Source organism: Chaetomium strumarium (genome assembly GCF_033439665.1).
Source record: "Chaetomium strumarium strain CBS 333.67 chromosome Unknown B0T15scaffold_8, whole genome shotgun sequence".
NCBI classification, from domain to species: Eukaryota; Fungi; Ascomycota; class Sordariomycetes; order Sordariales; family Chaetomiaceae; genus Chaetomium; species Chaetomium strumarium.
In genome coordinates this window covers 549,683-566,125 of record NW_026944436.1, presented here as the reverse complement: position 1 = coordinate 566,125, position 16,443 = coordinate 549,683, and the positions used below count along the sequence as shown (strand labels likewise).

General features: G+C 56.7%; 8 protein-coding genes across 8 annotated transcripts; 4 read left to right on the top strand and 4 right to left on the bottom strand.

Moving 5' to 3' along the window:
- Positions 1 to 601: 601 nt before the first annotated feature.
- Positions 602 to 1,543, bottom strand: B0T15DRAFT_514979 (uncharacterized protein; the record flags this gene model as incomplete). Its single annotated transcript, XM_062868151.1, has 1 exon — positions 602 to 1,543. One exon carries the CDS (start codon positions 1,541 to 1,543, stop codon positions 602 to 604), a length of 942 nt encoding a protein of 313 aa, XP_062717509.1.
- Positions 1,544 to 2,606: 1,063 nt separating this feature from the next.
- Positions 2,607 to 3,544, top strand: B0T15DRAFT_497442 (uncharacterized protein; the record flags this gene model as incomplete). Its single annotated transcript, XM_062867267.1, has 2 exons — positions 2,607 to 2,632; positions 2,704 to 3,544. The coding sequence occupies 2 exons, from the start codon at positions 2,607 to 2,609 to the stop codon at positions 3,542 to 3,544; spliced, it is 867 nt and encodes a 288-aa protein (XP_062717508.1).
- Positions 3,545 to 4,167: 623 nt separating this feature from the next.
- Positions 4,168 to 5,353, top strand: B0T15DRAFT_544460 (uncharacterized protein). The gene has a single exon (XM_062870079.1). The coding sequence runs from the start codon at positions 4,328 to 4,330 to the stop codon at positions 5,000 to 5,002; it is 675 nt and encodes a 224-aa protein (XP_062717507.1). The 5' UTR covers positions 4,168 to 4,327; the 3' UTR covers positions 5,003 to 5,353.
- Positions 5,354 to 5,440: 87 nt separating this feature from the next.
- On the top strand, positions 5,441 to 7,111 carry B0T15DRAFT_570007 (heterokaryon incompatibility protein-domain-containing protein). The gene is made up of 2 exons (XM_062870824.1): positions 5,441 to 6,421; positions 6,643 to 7,111. The coding sequence occupies exons 1-2, from the start codon at positions 5,648 to 5,650 to the stop codon at positions 6,694 to 6,696; spliced, it is 828 nt and encodes a 275-aa protein (XP_062717506.1). The 5' UTR covers positions 5,441 to 5,647; the 3' UTR covers positions 6,697 to 7,111.
- Positions 7,112 to 7,941: 830 nt separating this feature from the next.
- Positions 7,942 to 8,763, top strand: B0T15DRAFT_544456 (Glyoxalase/Bleomycin resistance protein/Dihydroxybiphenyl dioxygenase). Its single transcript, XM_062870078.1, has one exon. It carries the CDS (start codon positions 8,224 to 8,226, stop codon positions 8,725 to 8,727), a length of 504 nt encoding a protein of 167 aa, XP_062717505.1. The 5' UTR covers positions 7,942 to 8,223; the 3' UTR covers positions 8,728 to 8,763.
- Positions 8,764 to 8,906: 143 nt separating this feature from the next.
- B0T15DRAFT_321892 (uncharacterized protein) lies at positions 8,907 to 9,934 on the bottom strand. The gene is made up of 2 exons (XM_062864061.1): positions 9,262 to 9,934; positions 8,907 to 9,181 (listed from the first exon to the last, which is right to left on the bottom strand). The coding sequence occupies exons 1-2, from the start codon at positions 9,670 to 9,672 to the stop codon at positions 8,996 to 8,998; spliced, it is 597 nt and encodes a 198-aa protein (XP_062717504.1). The 5' UTR covers positions 9,673 to 9,934; the 3' UTR covers positions 8,907 to 8,995.
- Positions 9,935 to 11,500: 1,566 nt separating this feature from the next.
- Positions 11,501 to 13,204, bottom strand: B0T15DRAFT_544453 (Alpha/Beta hydrolase protein). Its single transcript, XM_062870077.1, has 2 exons — positions 12,001 to 13,204; positions 11,501 to 11,927 (listed from the first exon to the last, which is right to left on the bottom strand). Exons 1-2 carry the CDS (start codon positions 12,899 to 12,901, stop codon positions 11,848 to 11,850), a joined length of 981 nt encoding a protein of 326 aa, XP_062717503.1. The 5' UTR covers positions 12,902 to 13,204; the 3' UTR covers positions 11,501 to 11,847.
- A 2,100-nt stretch (positions 13,205 to 15,304) lies between these two features.
- On the bottom strand, positions 15,305 to 16,047 carry B0T15DRAFT_544450 (uncharacterized protein). Its single transcript, XM_062870076.1, has one exon. The coding sequence runs from the start codon at positions 16,018 to 16,020 to the stop codon at positions 15,403 to 15,405; it is 618 nt and encodes a 205-aa protein (XP_062717502.1). The 5' UTR covers positions 16,021 to 16,047; the 3' UTR covers positions 15,305 to 15,402.
- Positions 16,048 to 16,443: the final 396 nt, after the last annotated feature.

The window sequence follows — 16,443 nt, the reverse complement described above, 5'->3', positions numbered from 1 at the left end:
GCCTATATGTGGTGGAATGACGATGACAATGCCCATGTGGAATGTTCATGACTTGATTTACCGTCAACAGACTAGTGACCCCTGTGTCAACAGTATGTCAGGAGACCGGGGGGGGGGGGGGGGGCTTCCCCCGCTAGGTACTTCTAGTAGTAAATATCTCTCGCTCTGAGCGGGAAGGGAATGATCTCCAAGTAGTATGCGGTGCATGGGCTTTATTCTATAGCGTGATAGCAGGTCCAGGTAAGGTAGAACCTCATTGCCCCTGGGTTGGGCCTGTTGGCAAATTGTAGAACACGGATCACAAACCACTCCAGCATTTCCGAGTTATTCAAACGGCAAGACGTGGAAATTCTCAGAAAACTTTGACTAACTCTGGCATGTAAATGAAGCTAAACCCAACCCAACCAAATAATCCCCATTCGCCCAGCCAATGACTTCCCCCTATCCCATACCAGCTCCAGGCTAGCATAGCATAGCACCCCCTTTATCAACGTAAACCTTCCGCTAACGCACCGCGATCAACCCAGAAAGTAAAGGAGCAAGAAACATCCCTCCATATCCACATCCACATCCACAACTCCCTCCCCTCCTCTTCTAAAATCTAAACCGTGTATCCCCTAGACGACCTATCCCGCCTGCTATCCATATCCCTCCTACCCGGCGCCCTCGCCCACCTGGTCGGACTACTCCCAAACGCCGGCGACTCCACAATAGGACTGTAATACCCCGGGTTCGGATCGCGGTACCCCGGCGCGGTGGAGTCGGCATACGACCGCGCCGCCGGCGAAGCCGCGTAGATCGACGGCGACGGCGGCTCATCATCGACCGCCGTGCTGGCGCGGCTCAGCCTCGACGACGACCTGCGGGATATGTCGCTTCCCTGTGGCGAGTCAAAGGTTCCGTAGCCCCGCAGGCGGTCACGGTTGCGGGGCCGGGGGTGGCGGCTGCTGTTGGGATTGTAGCGGGAGGATAGGTCGGTACTAGTACTAGTGGTTGGGGACCTGGCTCGCGGGGTTTCTGGGAGGGGGCAAGGGAGGCGGAAGGGGGACGGCGAGCCGTACCGGCGGGAGGAGGTTGTTGTTGTTCTGTCCCGCTCCCTGAGGCGGCGGGTGCTTGGTCGGTAGGGGTTCAGCAGGGAGGAGTATGAGCCCAGCGCGGAGGACGTCGACGACGAGCAAGTTGAGCCTGCCACGGTGGGGCTCCTGGAGTGGTTGAAGGATCCGGCGGGGCTTGGGTTACCGGACGGGGCACCGGAATAGGAGCCCGAAGCTGCTGCTGTGCTGCTTGCTCCACGTCCGGGGTATGCGGGAGGTGGCGACCGCGTCGAGAAGGGGTTCCGCCAGGGTTCGGGGTCCAAGGGGAAGAGAAGCCCGTCATCGCCGGCGCTATGGGTGCTTGAGGTAATTCGTGTGCTGCTATTGTTTCTGCCATATCCAGCCGCCCAGGTCAAGCCGGGGCCAGCGGATGGGTCAAGCCGGACGGAAGGGATGGCTCGTGGGCTTGAGCGGCCTGAGCCGTAACGGCTGGAGTCTTGAGAGCCCATGATGCGGTGTTGTTCTTGACAGTGGCCAATAGTGTTTCTAGATCGGGTTGGAGATTGCTGACAAAGATCAACTTAGCTAGCGAAGGCGATGAACAAAATGGGGAATCTCCTAGACGATGAGCGCGCCTTAAATACTTCCCGGTATTTTTGTTACACGCCTGTAGGGGCACGAACAGTGACTGTTCGCGATATCACCGTGTTCAGCTCCAGGGACTTTAGTACCAATCGTGAGGCTACCATCGCCCCAGTAGCTCACGAGGAGTGCGTTTCAAAATCCGGCCGTTACATTCAGACGACGTGTAAGAGCAAAGCCTTACTCACACGCACAGCTTCAAAGGAGATATATCAGGGCTGAGTGACTCGAGGCTTCGTGGCCTCTCCAGATTGAGCCACAACACCTAGTTCATCGTATTATGGTTGCCTTTGCGAGCAGTATCACTACGATGACAGCTGCTGACCGGCCCATATGAACACTCTCTGCCTTTGATCTCATGGTTAGAAGATCCAGCGTGCGATGGTCGAACAAATACGGCTGCTCAAAGTGCCATCCTCCTCCACGATGCCGGGTTGTGACCCCGGACATGACAGATGACAACCTCGGCACCGGTTTCCTCAATCCATATTCAAGGCATCATATGGCTCAGGAGGCTCAAGTCACCGACCTCCAACCTAAGGGGGCACAGATGGGCTCCTCCAATTCTTTTCTGCTTCAGCAGATAAGGACCCACGCATGGTGTTTTGCGCTACCTGCTCGCGGATGTGTTGCTTTGTAGTGCCACTGCACTTGGCCAGCTGAACAGCATACCACAGGGATCCGCACCATTGGTGTGGGGGATGTGCTGGCTGAATAGAATGATGGTGAAAACAGGCATTGTTGACAATCTGGTAGCCGGTGATTGAGGCAACTGTAGACCTATATAAGGGCCCCTGGCAGATCTAGGGGACCCCCTCGGACTCTCGTTTCTCTTCCACCTTGCAAGTCAAGTCGAGGCCACGAGCGATTGTAAGCTCCATCCATAATTTTCTGCTCTTGGCTGGTTGTCGATGAGAACAAGACAACAACATGAGTTCGCGGGATACCGGCAACGGGTCAGGGGCGCGGCGCAGATTCGACATCAAACCTGCCCCTCCCCCCTTATCCTTGACGAGCCCTCCGCCAGCTACTCCACCTCCTCCGGACTCGCAGGCAACTCAACAAGACCCCCCATCAACTTTGCATCGCTGGCCGCCTCACCTCGATCCTCCTGGCGTGGCGAAAGCGGCGCAACAGGCTCACGCTCATACTACTACGGCTCCCCCTCCCACGACGTGAGATCCCCCCACCCACTCCGCTATTCCAGGAGCCCCACCCCCTGGGGGGGCTCGCCCTCCCGCCTCTCCCAGCAGCGCGAAGAAGAACCATCCTCAGCACCGAACTATTCCATTTCCACCTCCTCCTCGTCATCCTACCACTCCCAATACCGCGCACGGAGCCCCGGCCCTTATTATCGAACAGGCGGTTCTAGCAGTGGTGGTGACCGCTCTCCCCGCCGCCACCACCACCACCTCCGCCGGCGCTTCCCATCCCCCTCCCCCTTCCGCCTGCCGTCACCCGAGCGTCCCATCCTCTACGGCAGCGCCCGCCCTTCTTCCCGGCTCCAGCACCAATATGAGGACTCAAACACTACTACTACTAGTAGTACTACTACCGGTACTAGTACTGGTACCAGGTCGCGGGCCTCGACGTGGCTGAGCGGAGGAGGAGGAGGAGGAGGAGGAGCGGCGGGCGGGGCAGCGGATGATTATGATTATGAGTATGATGAGGAGCCGGCGCCGTCGGTGTGGTCGTCGTCGAACTATGGGTCTTCTGATGCCGGCGTGGGACGGAATTCGGATTCCGGGTCATGGAGGACGCTCTCGTTTCATGGTGGTGCGCGGTCGTCGCCTGTGCCGGGCAGGGTGGGGGAGAGCAGGGCTTGGGATAGGCGAGAGAGGCGGTTTCGGGAGAATGGGAGTCCCTGAACGTATCCGTATTACTGAGGAGGGAGGGGGGTGAGAGAGGGATAGTTTTTGGTATTAATGGCGCTGCTTTAACACCTAGGTGAGCGGGTTGAGCAAGAGGAGCTACACTAAGGGTCATTCAGGGCTGGTACTTGAGTCTTAGGGAGGGGATTTATTCGCGGGGTGATTGGGGGTCATTCCATTGAAGTGGCAGAGTTAGACAGGCTTAATGATAACTCGCGGTACCTTCTGAACGACCTAAGAACTACTACTTTGAGTCTGTTCATGGAATAACTTTGAAAGGTGTACCTTCACACATGCCCTGAATGTAACCGCTGGGTTCTGAAAAGCATCCTCGTAGGCACGAGGGCCATGCCAACCCCTTTTCCGCGTTGAAGCTGCACCTCGGCTCACACTACAACCCGGGCTTTTATGCTGCGTCCGAGTAATTAAGAGATGGTACCTAGAGGCATGTACCAGGCTTTGTACTATTGGTGACAGCTGTAGGGCGATGCCTAGAGGCCAGCTGGCCAGGAGCTTGTTTGCTAATACATCAGGCACGTAGCAATGTACAACGAGATCGCTGTCTCTGGTATCTGGTGAGGTGTTGTGGGAGGGAGACTTGCCACTTTGCTCACGTACAACTGGCATTTGCTACCTCAAAAAGGCTATAAAGGCGGCTCATTCATCGGCGGTGTTCTCTTTAGGTTCCTCACCAGTGCTCTCTCCTTACTGAGGATTTGGGCCAAGTAAAAGTCCCCCAATTCGCCCAGCACCCAACGACTAAGCCACACACCAAGCAAGATGAGCGGCCGACAGCTTCGCAGAGCCTCCTCCAGGCACTCCGGCAGGAGCCCTTACAACTATGACCATATCGCGGAGTTCTTGGGAGCCTCTAGAGCCGGACCGACCAGCAACCCGACATTTTCGCCGTCTGACGCGCTCTTCCGATACCCCATCAGCGCTCCCTCGTGGCCATCGGGAGGTCATGACACCTCCCGACGACTCCTCCCTTCCAGGGGATCGTCATCATACTCCTCCTCCCGACAGCACCCCTCCACACCACAAGTATCTTCATCCTTGAGGCTGCCACCGTTGAGACCTCCCCACACCCCTTCGCCCGTTCACCGTCGACCACTTCCAGCGCACCGGCCCACGTCCGTCAGCCCTCTGAGTCCACGCTCTCCCCGAACCGAGACAGATTCGGACCGCATCCCATCCCGGGCTCCTACGCCGCCGCCTGCTGCGCTGTCTCGGACAAACACGGCCTGGCTCTCGGGGCCGGTTGGGAGACTGCCGCCGCGGAGGTCTGATGGAGGCTCTTATGGGACTTACCGCTCCGAGAGAGACAGTGGGACAGGTTGGGTGCCGCCGCCTCGGATTCGTGCACCGTACCCGGCTGCGTCTGGATCGACTCGGGGACGAGCGCTGCCTGGGTCAATTTCGTCGACAGCTGAACGGCGGCGGCGGCACCTTTAGGTACCAGGTAGTGTTGTCGCCGGAGTGGTGGTGGTCCAGAGTTTTTCTGTCTTGGAACGTAACCGCCCGGGCGCGTTGCTTTACCATAGAATATGGAATTAAATACAAGATGTGTATTGTGTTGAATACTTGGAAGTTGGCAGATATGAGCACATTGTTGATAGGAGTTGTCAGAGAAGTTGAAAGGCTGGGTGAGAAGCAGAAAGGTAGGTCGGCAGGTACCCACAAATGGGGAACGAGTAGAATGCACACCAGCAGGGATGGAGGTCTCGTTCCTCGGCCGCGGCTGTGATGGTCACACCACAGATGTGCCACAGTCGATGTCCTGTCGGGTTGCTTTTTGTTTGCGATGTCCTGTTGCACGGGGAGGGAAGGTGCATAATGTTTCCGCCAGGCATTGGCTGAGTCTGGCTCAAAATTTCAACCTAACAGCCACCCCAGGCCACTCGATTAATCAATCACTTTTGCATTGCCCACTCGCTTTACTATGCGATTCAGAGGGAGGTAGGTGGCTGTGTGCATTTGGCTGACTTGAATAATCAATACGTGCCTTCCTTAAGTGCTGTTAAATCACCTACATTCTGCTCCTCAGAGTCAGGATGGCATCATTTTCGTTTCGCGTTTCACTGCTTCTGTTACCGGACCATGCGACTGCTGAAAACACGCGACCTCGAGTTCGAGGAGTTCGCAAATGACGAGCACCGACCTCCGTACGCCATCTTGTCGCATACATGGGGACCTGACGAGGTCACATTTGCCCATCGTGTCGGCCGCCAGGATCCGGCAAAGGCGGGATACGCGAAGATCCATGGCTGCTGCAAGATCGCGGAGTCGGAGGGATTCCAGTATGTCTGGATTGACAGCTGCTGCATCGACAAGTCGTCGAGCGCTGAGCTATCGGAGGCGATCAACTCCATGTTCCAGTGGTACCGCGACGCTGCCATCTGCTACGCCTATCTGAGCGACGTCCGTGTCTTGGAGGACCCCGCCGGCGAGATGCCCGCGTTCTCGGCCAGCCGTTGGTTCACGCGCGGATGGACCCTGCAGGAGCTCCTTGCTCCGACCGAGCTCGTCTTTTTCGCCTCTGACTGGACCGAAATTGGCACCAAGTCGTCCCTTGCCAGAACCGTCTCGAGGATTACGAGGATTGATGAAAAGATCCTTAAGGGGGGCGACTGGTCCGGATATAGCGTCGCCCAGAAGATGTCGTGGGCGGCAGGCCGCCAGACCACCAGACCCGAGGATGAGGCGTACTGTCTCATGGGCTTGTTCGACGTCAACATGCCGCTGCTCTATGGCGAAGGTCGGAAAGCATTTCTCCGTCTACAGCAGGAGATCTTGAGGGTCTCCGAAGACCAGTCCATGTTTGCATGGTCATGCGACAACACAGAGGAGCTGACACGCTCAGAGATGACGGGCGTGCTGGCGTCGTCACCCGATCTCTTCAGGAATGCGTCCCAAGTCCATCGTTTAGAGTCTACCCAAGGTCACTACGAGAGCATATTCGAAGTCGTTAATCAGCTTGTGCGAATGTACCTCCCAGTCGTCGATAAGATCACAGGCCTGAAACTGGAGTCGCTCCCAACTTCGCCGCTAACCCACCGGATTCTGGAGATAGAGTCGGATTACGACGAGGTAAGGGCTGGGTTAATACAACACCAGTCAGTCCTAGACCCCCAATCGACTCTGCATAAGCAGCAAGTACGTCCGCCCGAGCGGAGGTCAGTTCGGTCGGAGACGGATGGCATCCCGACGAGTCTGCTCCACCAGGCTACTCCTGAGTCTCAAAGCACGCCGATGTCCGAGCCGAATAGCGAGAGTCTAATCGCCACCGTTAGCATACCTTTCCGGCCTTTTACATTCTGGTCGTATTACACCTTCCACGACCCCATCGTAGTCGTTCCACTTCGGTGCGGGATCGGCACTAGACAGCTGGGGATCATCCTTTGTCGGGGTTCTGCCAAAGAGATATTGCCAGGAGTAAATCCACTTTCGCGCCTCCACCAGCCATCTCTCGTCGCGTTCAGCAGCCCATTGGAATTCGATCGACGGCTACCTACCACTAGATACGCCATTATTTCGAACAAACCTAGCAATGGTACAGTTGGCAACCGCCAGCCGCAACCGTCCGGTTGGCCGGAGATGCGTCTCGGTGGTTTATTGTCCACTGGTTATGTTGTCGAGGATTACTACACGATGGGCTGGATATATGACGAGACTCGTTCCGCCTATATGCAACGAACCAGCGGAGTCAAGTCGTTCACACCACTCGTCCTCGCCTTCCGCAAAACCGGCAACGGTGCCGCTCACCCTGCCTTCGCCTTCCACATCACCCAGCAGCACGAGAGGAGCACGCTCCGTTGCTACGTCGGCGTTTACGGCGATGGTATGCGTCGAAGCCTTGAGCATGCCAATGACATGTATTCATTCGACCTGGGTAAGATGCGGCGCGCTCAGGTGTCATTGGGCAATGGCACTGGCGTCGTCGCTGTGTACCGGGAGGCGACGACCGGGGCTTTTGTCAGCCTGTCCATCGAGCCGCTGGTCAAGAACAGGTTCCTTGTCGAGGCCCCGCGTAGACATGCCATGGCGAGCTACTGACCTGGAGGAGAGACCACGGTTGGGGTTGCATATGATGAGCACCTTGATCCCAAGCCCAGCGCCTGGTCTGATGACGATGATAATATGATTGCTCAACAAACCTAACGCTCGGCGAAACGATGTCTAGGGAAGTGCTTTAGGAGGCGCCCACGCGTGTTGAGGAACGAGACTCAGAAACATCATTAGAGAGCATCACCTCAGAGCCTAGCAAACAAAGACTTGCATATTATTGTTGCCTGCGTCTCCTAAATCCAAGGCCGCCGCTGCACAAAGAGCTGGAGCTGATTAGTGATCAGACTACATGTGACAGCGCGCCACTTACGCGCCAAGAAGGAGGGGAGATGCAGATGCGGGCTCGCCGTCCACTGAAAGACGCGTTGGACAAAGCCAAGGCCGCATCATCACGTCTGGAAATCGTGATGACTTCAGCCAAGAGCAACCTGTCGCAATGCTGCCTAAGGGGCGGTCAAAGCAACGGAGGCGACTCGATGCCTATTTGAGCACTCGCAGCGCCGACTCAAAATGCATTCTCAGGAATCAGGCATCGTCTACCGAAACACCATTCAATAGGTAAACACTCACAAATCATCCAAGCTCCATCAAGTCACACCCTCAGCACAATGGCACCCACCAGCCTCAACATGATGACCTGCCTCTGGTTCGACGGCCAAGCCGAAGACGCCGCCCACTTCTACACCTCCATCTTTCCCAACTCCAAGATCGTCACCACCCAGCACTTCCTGGAGGCCGGCAGGGAGATGCACGGGCACGAGCCGGGCAGCGTCATGGTGGTCCAGTTCGAGCTCGACGGCCACCGCTTTGTCGCGCTCAACGGCGGGCCGCAGTTCAAGATCAACGAGGCCATCTCGTTCCAGATCGACTGCGACAGCCAGGAGGAGGTCGACTACTACTGGAGCAGGCTGGGCGAAGGGACGGATACGACCAAGCAGCAGGGGTGCGGCTGGATCGGGGACAGGTTTGGAGTGTGTTGGCAGGTGGTGCCGAAGCGGCTGAAGGAGATGATTGCTAGTGAGGATAAGGCGGCGGCGGGGCGGGCTAGCCTGGCGATGATGGGCATGTCGAAGTTGGATATTGCTGAGCTTGAGAAGGCGTTTAGGGGTTAGGAGAACAGTGGGGTTGATGACACTCCGAGATTGCTGTGTATGACTTGGAGGTAGATTTGGCTTTAGCAAAGGGATTATGTGTGCTAACATATTCAACTAAGAGATCTCTTGGAAGAATTACTCAACCCACATTCAACCCGGCCTTCCGTCGCCACCCGAAAGGCAAGAATCAAAGTAACATCAACCAACCATGGGTTCCAGCAGAAAGAAGTTCCCACCCGTCAGTCTCTTTACTGCTACTTAGACGGTAGACCACTCACACCCGTCATCACCCATCAAGGGCCTTCCACGCCAGCCACACCCACTTGCCCTTCTCCACGCCGGTATAAAAGTGAATGGCCACCGGCGCCTGCGTCACCGAGGGCGGGCTGTCCTGCGCGTTGGTGGCCATGACGCCGTACTGCGCATACCTCAGCGTGGGATGTCCTTCAATAGGACCCCCATTGCCAAAGGTCTATAACACGACATGTCAGCACCCTCCTAATGAAAAAGGAAATCCATACTTCAGCATAGGAATGCCAAGGAATCACCTACCCCAAAAACAGCCTCTCTCACACCCCCACCGCACCTGAAGTTGTTCACATCGATCCCACACGCTCCCGCCTTACTATTAGCACTCGGGCCATTAGAAGGAACAGAGCTGAGGTAGAAGGTGTAGTTGTTGATCCACGACGTCTCGAACACGCCGCACAGCGCCTCGTTGGTCGTCCACTGGCCCGCCGAGGTCAGGCAGCCCAGGTCCGGGTACGGGTTCTGGATGTAGCGCGTGCGGACCTGCCCCTGGCCTTTCCAGTCTGGGAAGTCCCACTGGTCGCGGGTGGTGATTCCGTTCTTCGAGACAGGGACGGGGACTGGGGCAGGGACTGGGGCAGGGACCGGGGTGGCGGTTGTGGTGAGGGTCAGGGTGGAGGTGACGGCTAGGAGTAGGGTTCTTAGGCGGAGCATTTTGATCTGTCTATGGATCTAGCCGTTGGTGTCTGGGCCCGTGAGGTTGTATAGGGCTGGCTGGATGGACAGTGGTTGTGGTATTGGAGAGTGGAGAAGCGTACGGTAGCCAAGGTCCTTGTGTGTAGTCGAGATCTGCACTACCGGTGCGTTCAAAGAAGAAAGATGGAGTTGATTAAGCAGTGGATCTGGGGCCCGGGGAATTCAGCCTTAATAAGATCGCAGTCGTGTGCCCGTCGCCGATCCATGACCTCCCTTTTATATCCGAGTTGGCGTATATGAAGTGCACCGTACCGCATTCCCATCATGAACGGAAAGTTCCTCGGTAAACCCCGCGGAGGGCTCGAACCCCAACCTTGTTCCCTTGTCTTAACGGCGGTGTTCTAAGGAAGGTGCGCGAAAATCTTGCTGCCAGTTTGTTGGTGGCAACCGTGACCCCTGCCTCATGGGGCAAGTCCCCTTTGGGCAGGAACCCGGGTCGCAACGACGACAGCGCCTACAGCGCTACCCCCAGGACCGCCAAATTCATCGATTCACAGCTGATGCGTGTTCATGGCAGAGGGGTCCGGTGATCCATACGCTTGTCCCTACACAGGAGAACGGACCTCTGACGTAGATTAAGCGTGATGGAACTAGTGGTGTTTGTAAATTGCCTACCAACATCTCTGTTCTTACCAACATCTTAGTAGTGCTTTACCTCCCTGCCTCGTCTCACGTCCCGAAATCCTTCTGTTTCTGGGGCCGCCCCCGCACCGGCATTTGTAAGCGTTACGTTAGGGGGCGGTCATTTATTTTTTTAAGGTTGCGTGCCCGCCATTGGAAGTGCCCGATCGCACCGTTGCATTCCACCGTTCGGAAGTCACAACATGTGCCTTACCTACCTTGGTTCCAGCGCTGACGTCGGTGCTGCTGCTGCTGCTGTGCTGGCACATTGCCAATCTGCAGCTTTGCCCCAGTTTTGTTTTGCGCACCTTGGGGCGCCGAAGTACGGAAACGGCATCTGTGTTATAAGTGTCCGACTTTCCTAATGCGGACACATGATTCTTCGGTCGGATGTGTGACCCGCCGACCATGCTCACTACACACCACACACACACAGCTCGGAAGTCGGAGCCCGGTGGCTTGGAATGGGGTTAGTTTCTTCGGGATGAAAATGGCCGAAAGATTCCAGCGGTGAATTTTCTCACTCTCATTGCCCGGATCTGCCCGCTGCACCTGCCGTGTCAGTGCTCGCGGCCGTGGCATCGCATGCATGGCGATCATGAGGTTGCACCAACCGATGCTACCGGAGACAGGGTCCGAGACATCTGATTCCCGGTTTTGAAGGGTTTCTTGACCGCGACACGGTGACCGCTCTCGTTTCCGTGCAATGACAGGCCTTTTCCCCTGGGTGGAAGGAGCTAAAGCGTCAACCACTCACACATGAGTTACTTCGCCTTAGACAGGACGATGCGGTCTAGTTGCGGCATGCAGTTCTAAAAACCTTAACTGTGCCTTCTTCAAGGATCAGGCGCGCATCATTAGTACTAGTCTTGAGATGGACCTGAGTTGACGCCAGCCTTCCAAAAACTAAGGGCAAGGGTTTATATTGTAACTTATGTCGGAAGGGAAAGGGCGGTCTTAGCCCCTGCTTTAACGTGATGCGGGGCAGGACAAGGCAAGAACGGCGTATCTACTAACGTAATGACATTGTTCGGTAGGTGTCATTGATGGCACCGACAGCGCGCGCGTATCGCATGGTCAAAAGCGGAAGTCGATATTGGGTCAAAGATAATCCCTGACTTCATATAGGGATCGCAAGTCCATGCAGAGTAAGATACTCTTGATGATGACCAGATCCACCTAGATAGCATATAGAAAGAGTGACATCGTGGCCCCGTCGTCAGTTCTTTAAGGGTTCAAGAGCGTACTAAGGTAATTAACCCCTGACCACCCACTCTTGCCCAAGTCTATCCAGCTCTCGGGGTTACCTTCCCCAGAAATGATAGCACCACTCGTTATATCGCACGCCAACCCTCTTGTAGTGGTGTATTCTGCCCCCGCCCTGTTTACCATACAGATAGCTAGCACAATACCTGGAAGTAATATTCCGTAACTCCAGGCCACGGGCGTAGTAATCCCCTACTCTATCAGTGAGTGTCCAGTAGGCTGTGCCCTGACCAGAGCGGATCTTCCTCATTGCAGTCTGGCGACAATGGGGCTCAGGAAAGCAAGGAGGTCATCCAACACCTGTTGAGCATGGGTCAAGTAGAGCCCTACAAGCCACGGTCAGCCGTCCCACCTTTCGAACGAAATCCACAGATCCCCATGGAAAGGGGAAAAACTCACCATGCCCTGCCTTCTCATACACCTTAAGCTCAGACCAGGGCAGCATCTCATGAACCACCGCCGCGCTAGCCTCAAGCGGCATCCCCGAATCCGAATCCCCGTGCAAAATTAGAACGGGGATCCTATCAGGCTTATTAGCACCTCCCTCCTCATCAGCCAGCCTCTTCAGCTCAGCGACCATCGGCCTCTGCAAAATCGTCGTGGTCCGCTCCAGCGCCATGGGATCGGCCTGGCCAACAATCCTCTCAAAGAACTGCAGCGTGCGCTTGCCGACCTCATTCCCCAAGTCCACGCGGAAGACGCCGGGGAGAGCCTGCGCAATGAAGTCCTTCCCGCCCGCGCCGCGGAACCCGTCGATCAGCCCCTCCCACACGGCGCGATCCGGCGCCGCGGGACACTCGTCGCAGCGCAGGGAGTAGGGCATGTTGGGGCCGATCCACACGAAGCCCTTACAGTGGGCCCGGACGAAGCTGCTCGCGGCGCGGGCGAGCACTGATTCGCTGCAGCCCATGCTGGCGGCCACGAAGACGAACGGGGCTGAGTAACTTGGGTTGGTATTGGTATTGGTATTGGTATTGCCTAGGAGGGCGTGCTCGAGGAGGGAGATGAGGTCGGCGACGAAGGTGTCGAAGGTCACACCTTCGGCTGTGGTTGTGGGCGTGGTCCACTCGCTGTTGCCGAAGCCGCGCCGGTCCGGGGCGATGACGGGGAAGCGGTGCGTCTCGACCAGGGGCACGATCAGCTGGTCGTACATGCGGGAGGACATGGGCCAGCCGTGGAGGAAGACTAGGGTCAGTGGCTGGTGGGCGACGGTGGATGCGGGCTTGTAAGGGGAGGATGAGGGGATGTAGTGCCGGAAGAACAGGCTGGCGCTGTCGACTTTGCTGTGGAAGATGGCCATGGTTTAATAAGGATTGGTGGGTTTCGTGGGATGTTGGGTGAAGTCAAAGCACAAGGCACCTGGATTCTGAATGTATATGGATAAACGAATTCAACACGGCGGTGTGAAGCACCGGTATAAGTAGTCCTCCGGCCAGAGATGAGAACAGTTATGCCTTATCCTTTGCCATGACCCAACAAGCCGACTCGGGACAGGTGTTATGCGTTTCCGGGGCATCCTAACGCAGGGCCTAAACCAGGACGAGTCCTGAAAGCCGAAAGTTAGCCCGCGTCTTACATTTTCAGCGAGGATCCCAAGACAAAGAGGCATCCACCGAAGTGCCATGATGCATGAACCGAAAGAGTCGACGCGTTATGCTAAACCGTTATGCTTAACCCTACGGGGTTAGGGTTGCTTCTGGCCGACCAGAGTCACCCAGGCAACCAGAGTTGCGACAGATACTCCTAAGGTAGCTTAACCCCCCCCCACTTTCCTCCTGGGCCCTTCCAGAAATAACCCCGAATTGACGCTGGTGGTTAACCTGCATCAAGTATTTGCAGAAACCCATGCTCCAGCAGCCCCCCACGAATCCCGTCTTGCGACAGCTCCGACAAGACGACGAGGGAAATATCGTATACCGGCTCTCACCCGTAGAGTAGTATCCTCAATACTTGGCAATATCAAAGCGGCGGACCGTATGAGGTACGCTACTCACTAGTAGGCCTCTCCCGATTTGGAACCAAAAGACGGACGTTGGCTTCGATCGGTTGCGCCAAGCTAGACCAAGTACACGAGGGCTGGAGCGGGAGACATGGCATAATAAAATGGAAGACTGCTGACACTTCGGGGGAGGTGTTTACTGCGAGTATTCTCACAAACAATGTCAGGCTAGCCAACAGCATTTACAGCCTGTCATGCTCGGACTATGTCCGTCCGACGACGCGGACCATAACGCACCAACGACACGCAGCCGAATTTCGCACTGATTCGAGTACTTGTGGTTTGTCACTGCAGACGTAATGATATGAATGACCTGTCCTGAACCGAGACAAGGCACAAGAGCTCGGAAATGAAAGGTTAGTTGGGCTCGAGAATCGAGATCCGGGTTGAGCCCGAGCTTCAAGACATCTTGCTGCAAGCTAAATACATCCCAACTCCACGATGGCTTTCACGTCGCGGAGCAAATTTACGACACTGCTGGATAGCTGTCGAGATTTCCCTTGCCCATCCCGCTAGAGTCCATCACAGTCGGGGCCTGGACGCCTGTCGCGACGCTCTAGATGCTCGTGGTATGTCGTGCCCCGAGGCTGCCCGCCGCGAGGGGACATTTGTCAAATTACTGATGAGTTCGAAACCATTATCGGGTAAGTAGTGTCGTGCGCCGGGGGAGTAGCCTCGACGAAGCTTGAGCCTTCAACTCACCGGGTGTGATGGCAATGAGTCACGCGCATCGGGGATGCAGCAGCTGCTTTGCTGACGATATCTAGCTCACTGACGACAGCAGGGAGGATTAACCGCCTTAGAGGCTCCAGAATGGGCTCACGTTGACGGTGCGTTGATGCAGGCAGGCCCTCGCCCTCTATGGCAGGCTTCCGAGCTGTCAACTGGCGCATAGCGCCGTGGAAGGTTGGCCGGAATGCGACGCCATGACGGAACAATATAACCGGGCTTTATGCTGCATCGCGCGGCGGCGACAAAGAACGACAGATTACTAAGCTCTGCGACCCTCCACGCCTCACTGCTTCGAGTCGTATCCAACAGCATGCATGGTCGCCATGTAGCTCCAAGGCGCTCATCATGGGGCCTTCATCCTGCCCCTGGCCACTTCCTCGTGGCTCGCCTCGACGGCGACGTCTCAATGCAGACAAGGCCAGCACCCGGCCTTTCCAGCGTGCGGTGATATCCTCGACCACCGTGGGTCATCAAACAATTCTACTATGAACAAGGTAGAAAAGCTTCTTGTACATGTTCGCCAACTCCCCTGTCGAGTTATCTCGTCGCGGCGCCGTTGAGTCGCCGCGGCTCTCCTGGCGGCGACGGAGGCATCGCCAAAGCTGGTTCAGCGTGATGAGCAGGCACGGACTGGGTGGCGGAGGCGGCTCGCCACGGGGGATTGCGACAGGTCCGTGATGGTGGTCAGCCTGCAGGAGGCCAGGACCAGGAGGTCTTGGATAAGATGTCATACCCGGATTATATAAACCGTGGAGTCACATCTCCCGATGGCCATACGGTGTCAGAGAGCGCAGCGACGGCGTGAGGAAGAACCGGATGACGCCGAGGTGATGTGATGGGTTGTGCGGGACCCTCGCGGCGGGTACGATACAATTACATTAGCAGCGACGATACCACAAGCCCCATACATTCACCGCAAACTCATTTACCCAATGGCATCCCCAGTCTTGCTCAGACTCCCGCCGCGACGAGGTGGAATACAATTCCGTCCACCGTCGTGGAGAATTCAATATCCCCTTGGGGAGCGCGGACCGCGAGGCCCTGCCGGCGCCAGAATTGGGACGACGTAGTCAAGGGCGGGTTGTGACTGAGCAGCTTACATATTGCTTGGGAGCCTTTTGAGGCTCGACAGCTCGACGCTCTGGCTTGGTTGGACACCGCCAAGGGACTGCGTTCTCGAGCTTGGCCTCGCGGCTTATGGCTTGGCCCGTCCTATCTTCCTTCGCCCACGAAGGCTTGGAAAATCGAAGGGAATACCACCATACCCTACCCAGCGAGCCGTCGACGTCGACGCAACAATCGCCAAGGAGTCCCTGAGCGATCTCCACAGGGACATGGACAACTGCAGCGTTGTCGCGCACTTGTTGATCAACAACGGCAGCCATTCTCCTGGCTTCAGGTAGTCCGGAAGAGCCATGCCGTCGACCGCGAGCGACGTCAGATGATCGAGGTTGAGGAGGCCCAGATCGAGTCGAACTACGTACAACTAGTCGATAGATAGCATGCGGGGACGTACCAGAATACCACGCTGAGAGACCGCAGGTTCCGCACATTGCTGCAGCCCCCCGCGCCGGCTCCCCGACCCTTCGCTGTCCGCCAGCGGCCCTGGTGGTCTCTCTCATCAGGTATTTTCTACGTCGAAGAGCTGATGGAGTCGAGCTATTATTCATCTCTTTATCGGCCGCCATCACATCGCTGACGTCGGCAAGGAAGAGGCCATCTTGGCCGCTGCCGGTGGCGCGCGCGCAGCTGATGGGAGGTGCCCGCCCAAGGAGGTGCGCCGGGGAGAGGGCGGGGAGATCTCATCCCGCCTTCCTAGCTGAGCAAGCGCATCGATCTCCTCTCGAGCGTCATTCATCGTGTATTGCCACTTCATGCACCCATACCGCTGCGGCGGGCGGGGCGGGGCGGGTCGAGGTAATTTGCCAGGATGTACACGCCACAGACACATTCCCTCTAGCCAGGGGTCCGTGGTAGCGGAAAGCGCCGACCGATCTGGGTCTGGGGATTGTCCAGCCTTGGGGGACACGAGTATAGCGGATAGCGAGCAATGCTCTTCAAGCTGCGCACGGTAATACTGGCTTGCAGCCAAGACGTCCTCGACAGACGAT

Excerpts from the sequence above, each read along its gene's own strand:
- B0T15DRAFT_544460 (XM_062870079.1), top strand. The coding sequence starts at position 4,328 with ATGAGCGGCCGACAGCTTCGCAGAGCCTCCTCCAGGCACTCCGGCAGG.
- B0T15DRAFT_570007 (XM_062870824.1), top strand. The coding sequence starts at position 5,648 with ATGCGACTGCTGAAAACACGCGACCTCGAGTTCGAGGAGTTCGCAAAT. Across the intron at positions 6,422-6,642 it reads CACGCTCAGAGATGACGGGC|GGCTGGGTTAATACAACACC; the intron begins GTGCTGGCGTCG and ends CGACGAGGTAAG.
- B0T15DRAFT_544456 (XM_062870078.1), top strand. The coding sequence starts at position 8,224 with ATGGCACCCACCAGCCTCAACATGATGACCTGCCTCTGGTTCGACGGC.
- B0T15DRAFT_321892 (XM_062864061.1), bottom strand. The coding sequence starts at position 9,672 with ATGCTCCGCCTAAGAACCCTACTCCTAGCCGTCACCTCCACCCTGACC. Across the intron at positions 9,182-9,261 it reads TGAGAGAGGCTGTTTTTGGG|ACCTTTGGCAATGGGGGTCC; the intron begins GTAGGTGATTCC and ends GTCGTGTTATAG.
- B0T15DRAFT_544453 (XM_062870077.1), bottom strand. The coding sequence starts at position 12,901 with ATGGCCATCTTCCACAGCAAAGTCGACAGCGCCAGCCTGTTCTTCCGG. Across the intron at positions 11,928-12,000 it reads GTATGAGAAGGCAGGGCATG|GGCTCTACTTGACCCATGCT; the intron begins GTGAGTTTTTCC and ends CGTGGCTTGTAG.
- B0T15DRAFT_544450 (XM_062870076.1), bottom strand. The coding sequence starts at position 16,020 with ATGGCGGCCGATAAAGAGATGAATAATAGCTCGACTCCATCAGCTCTT.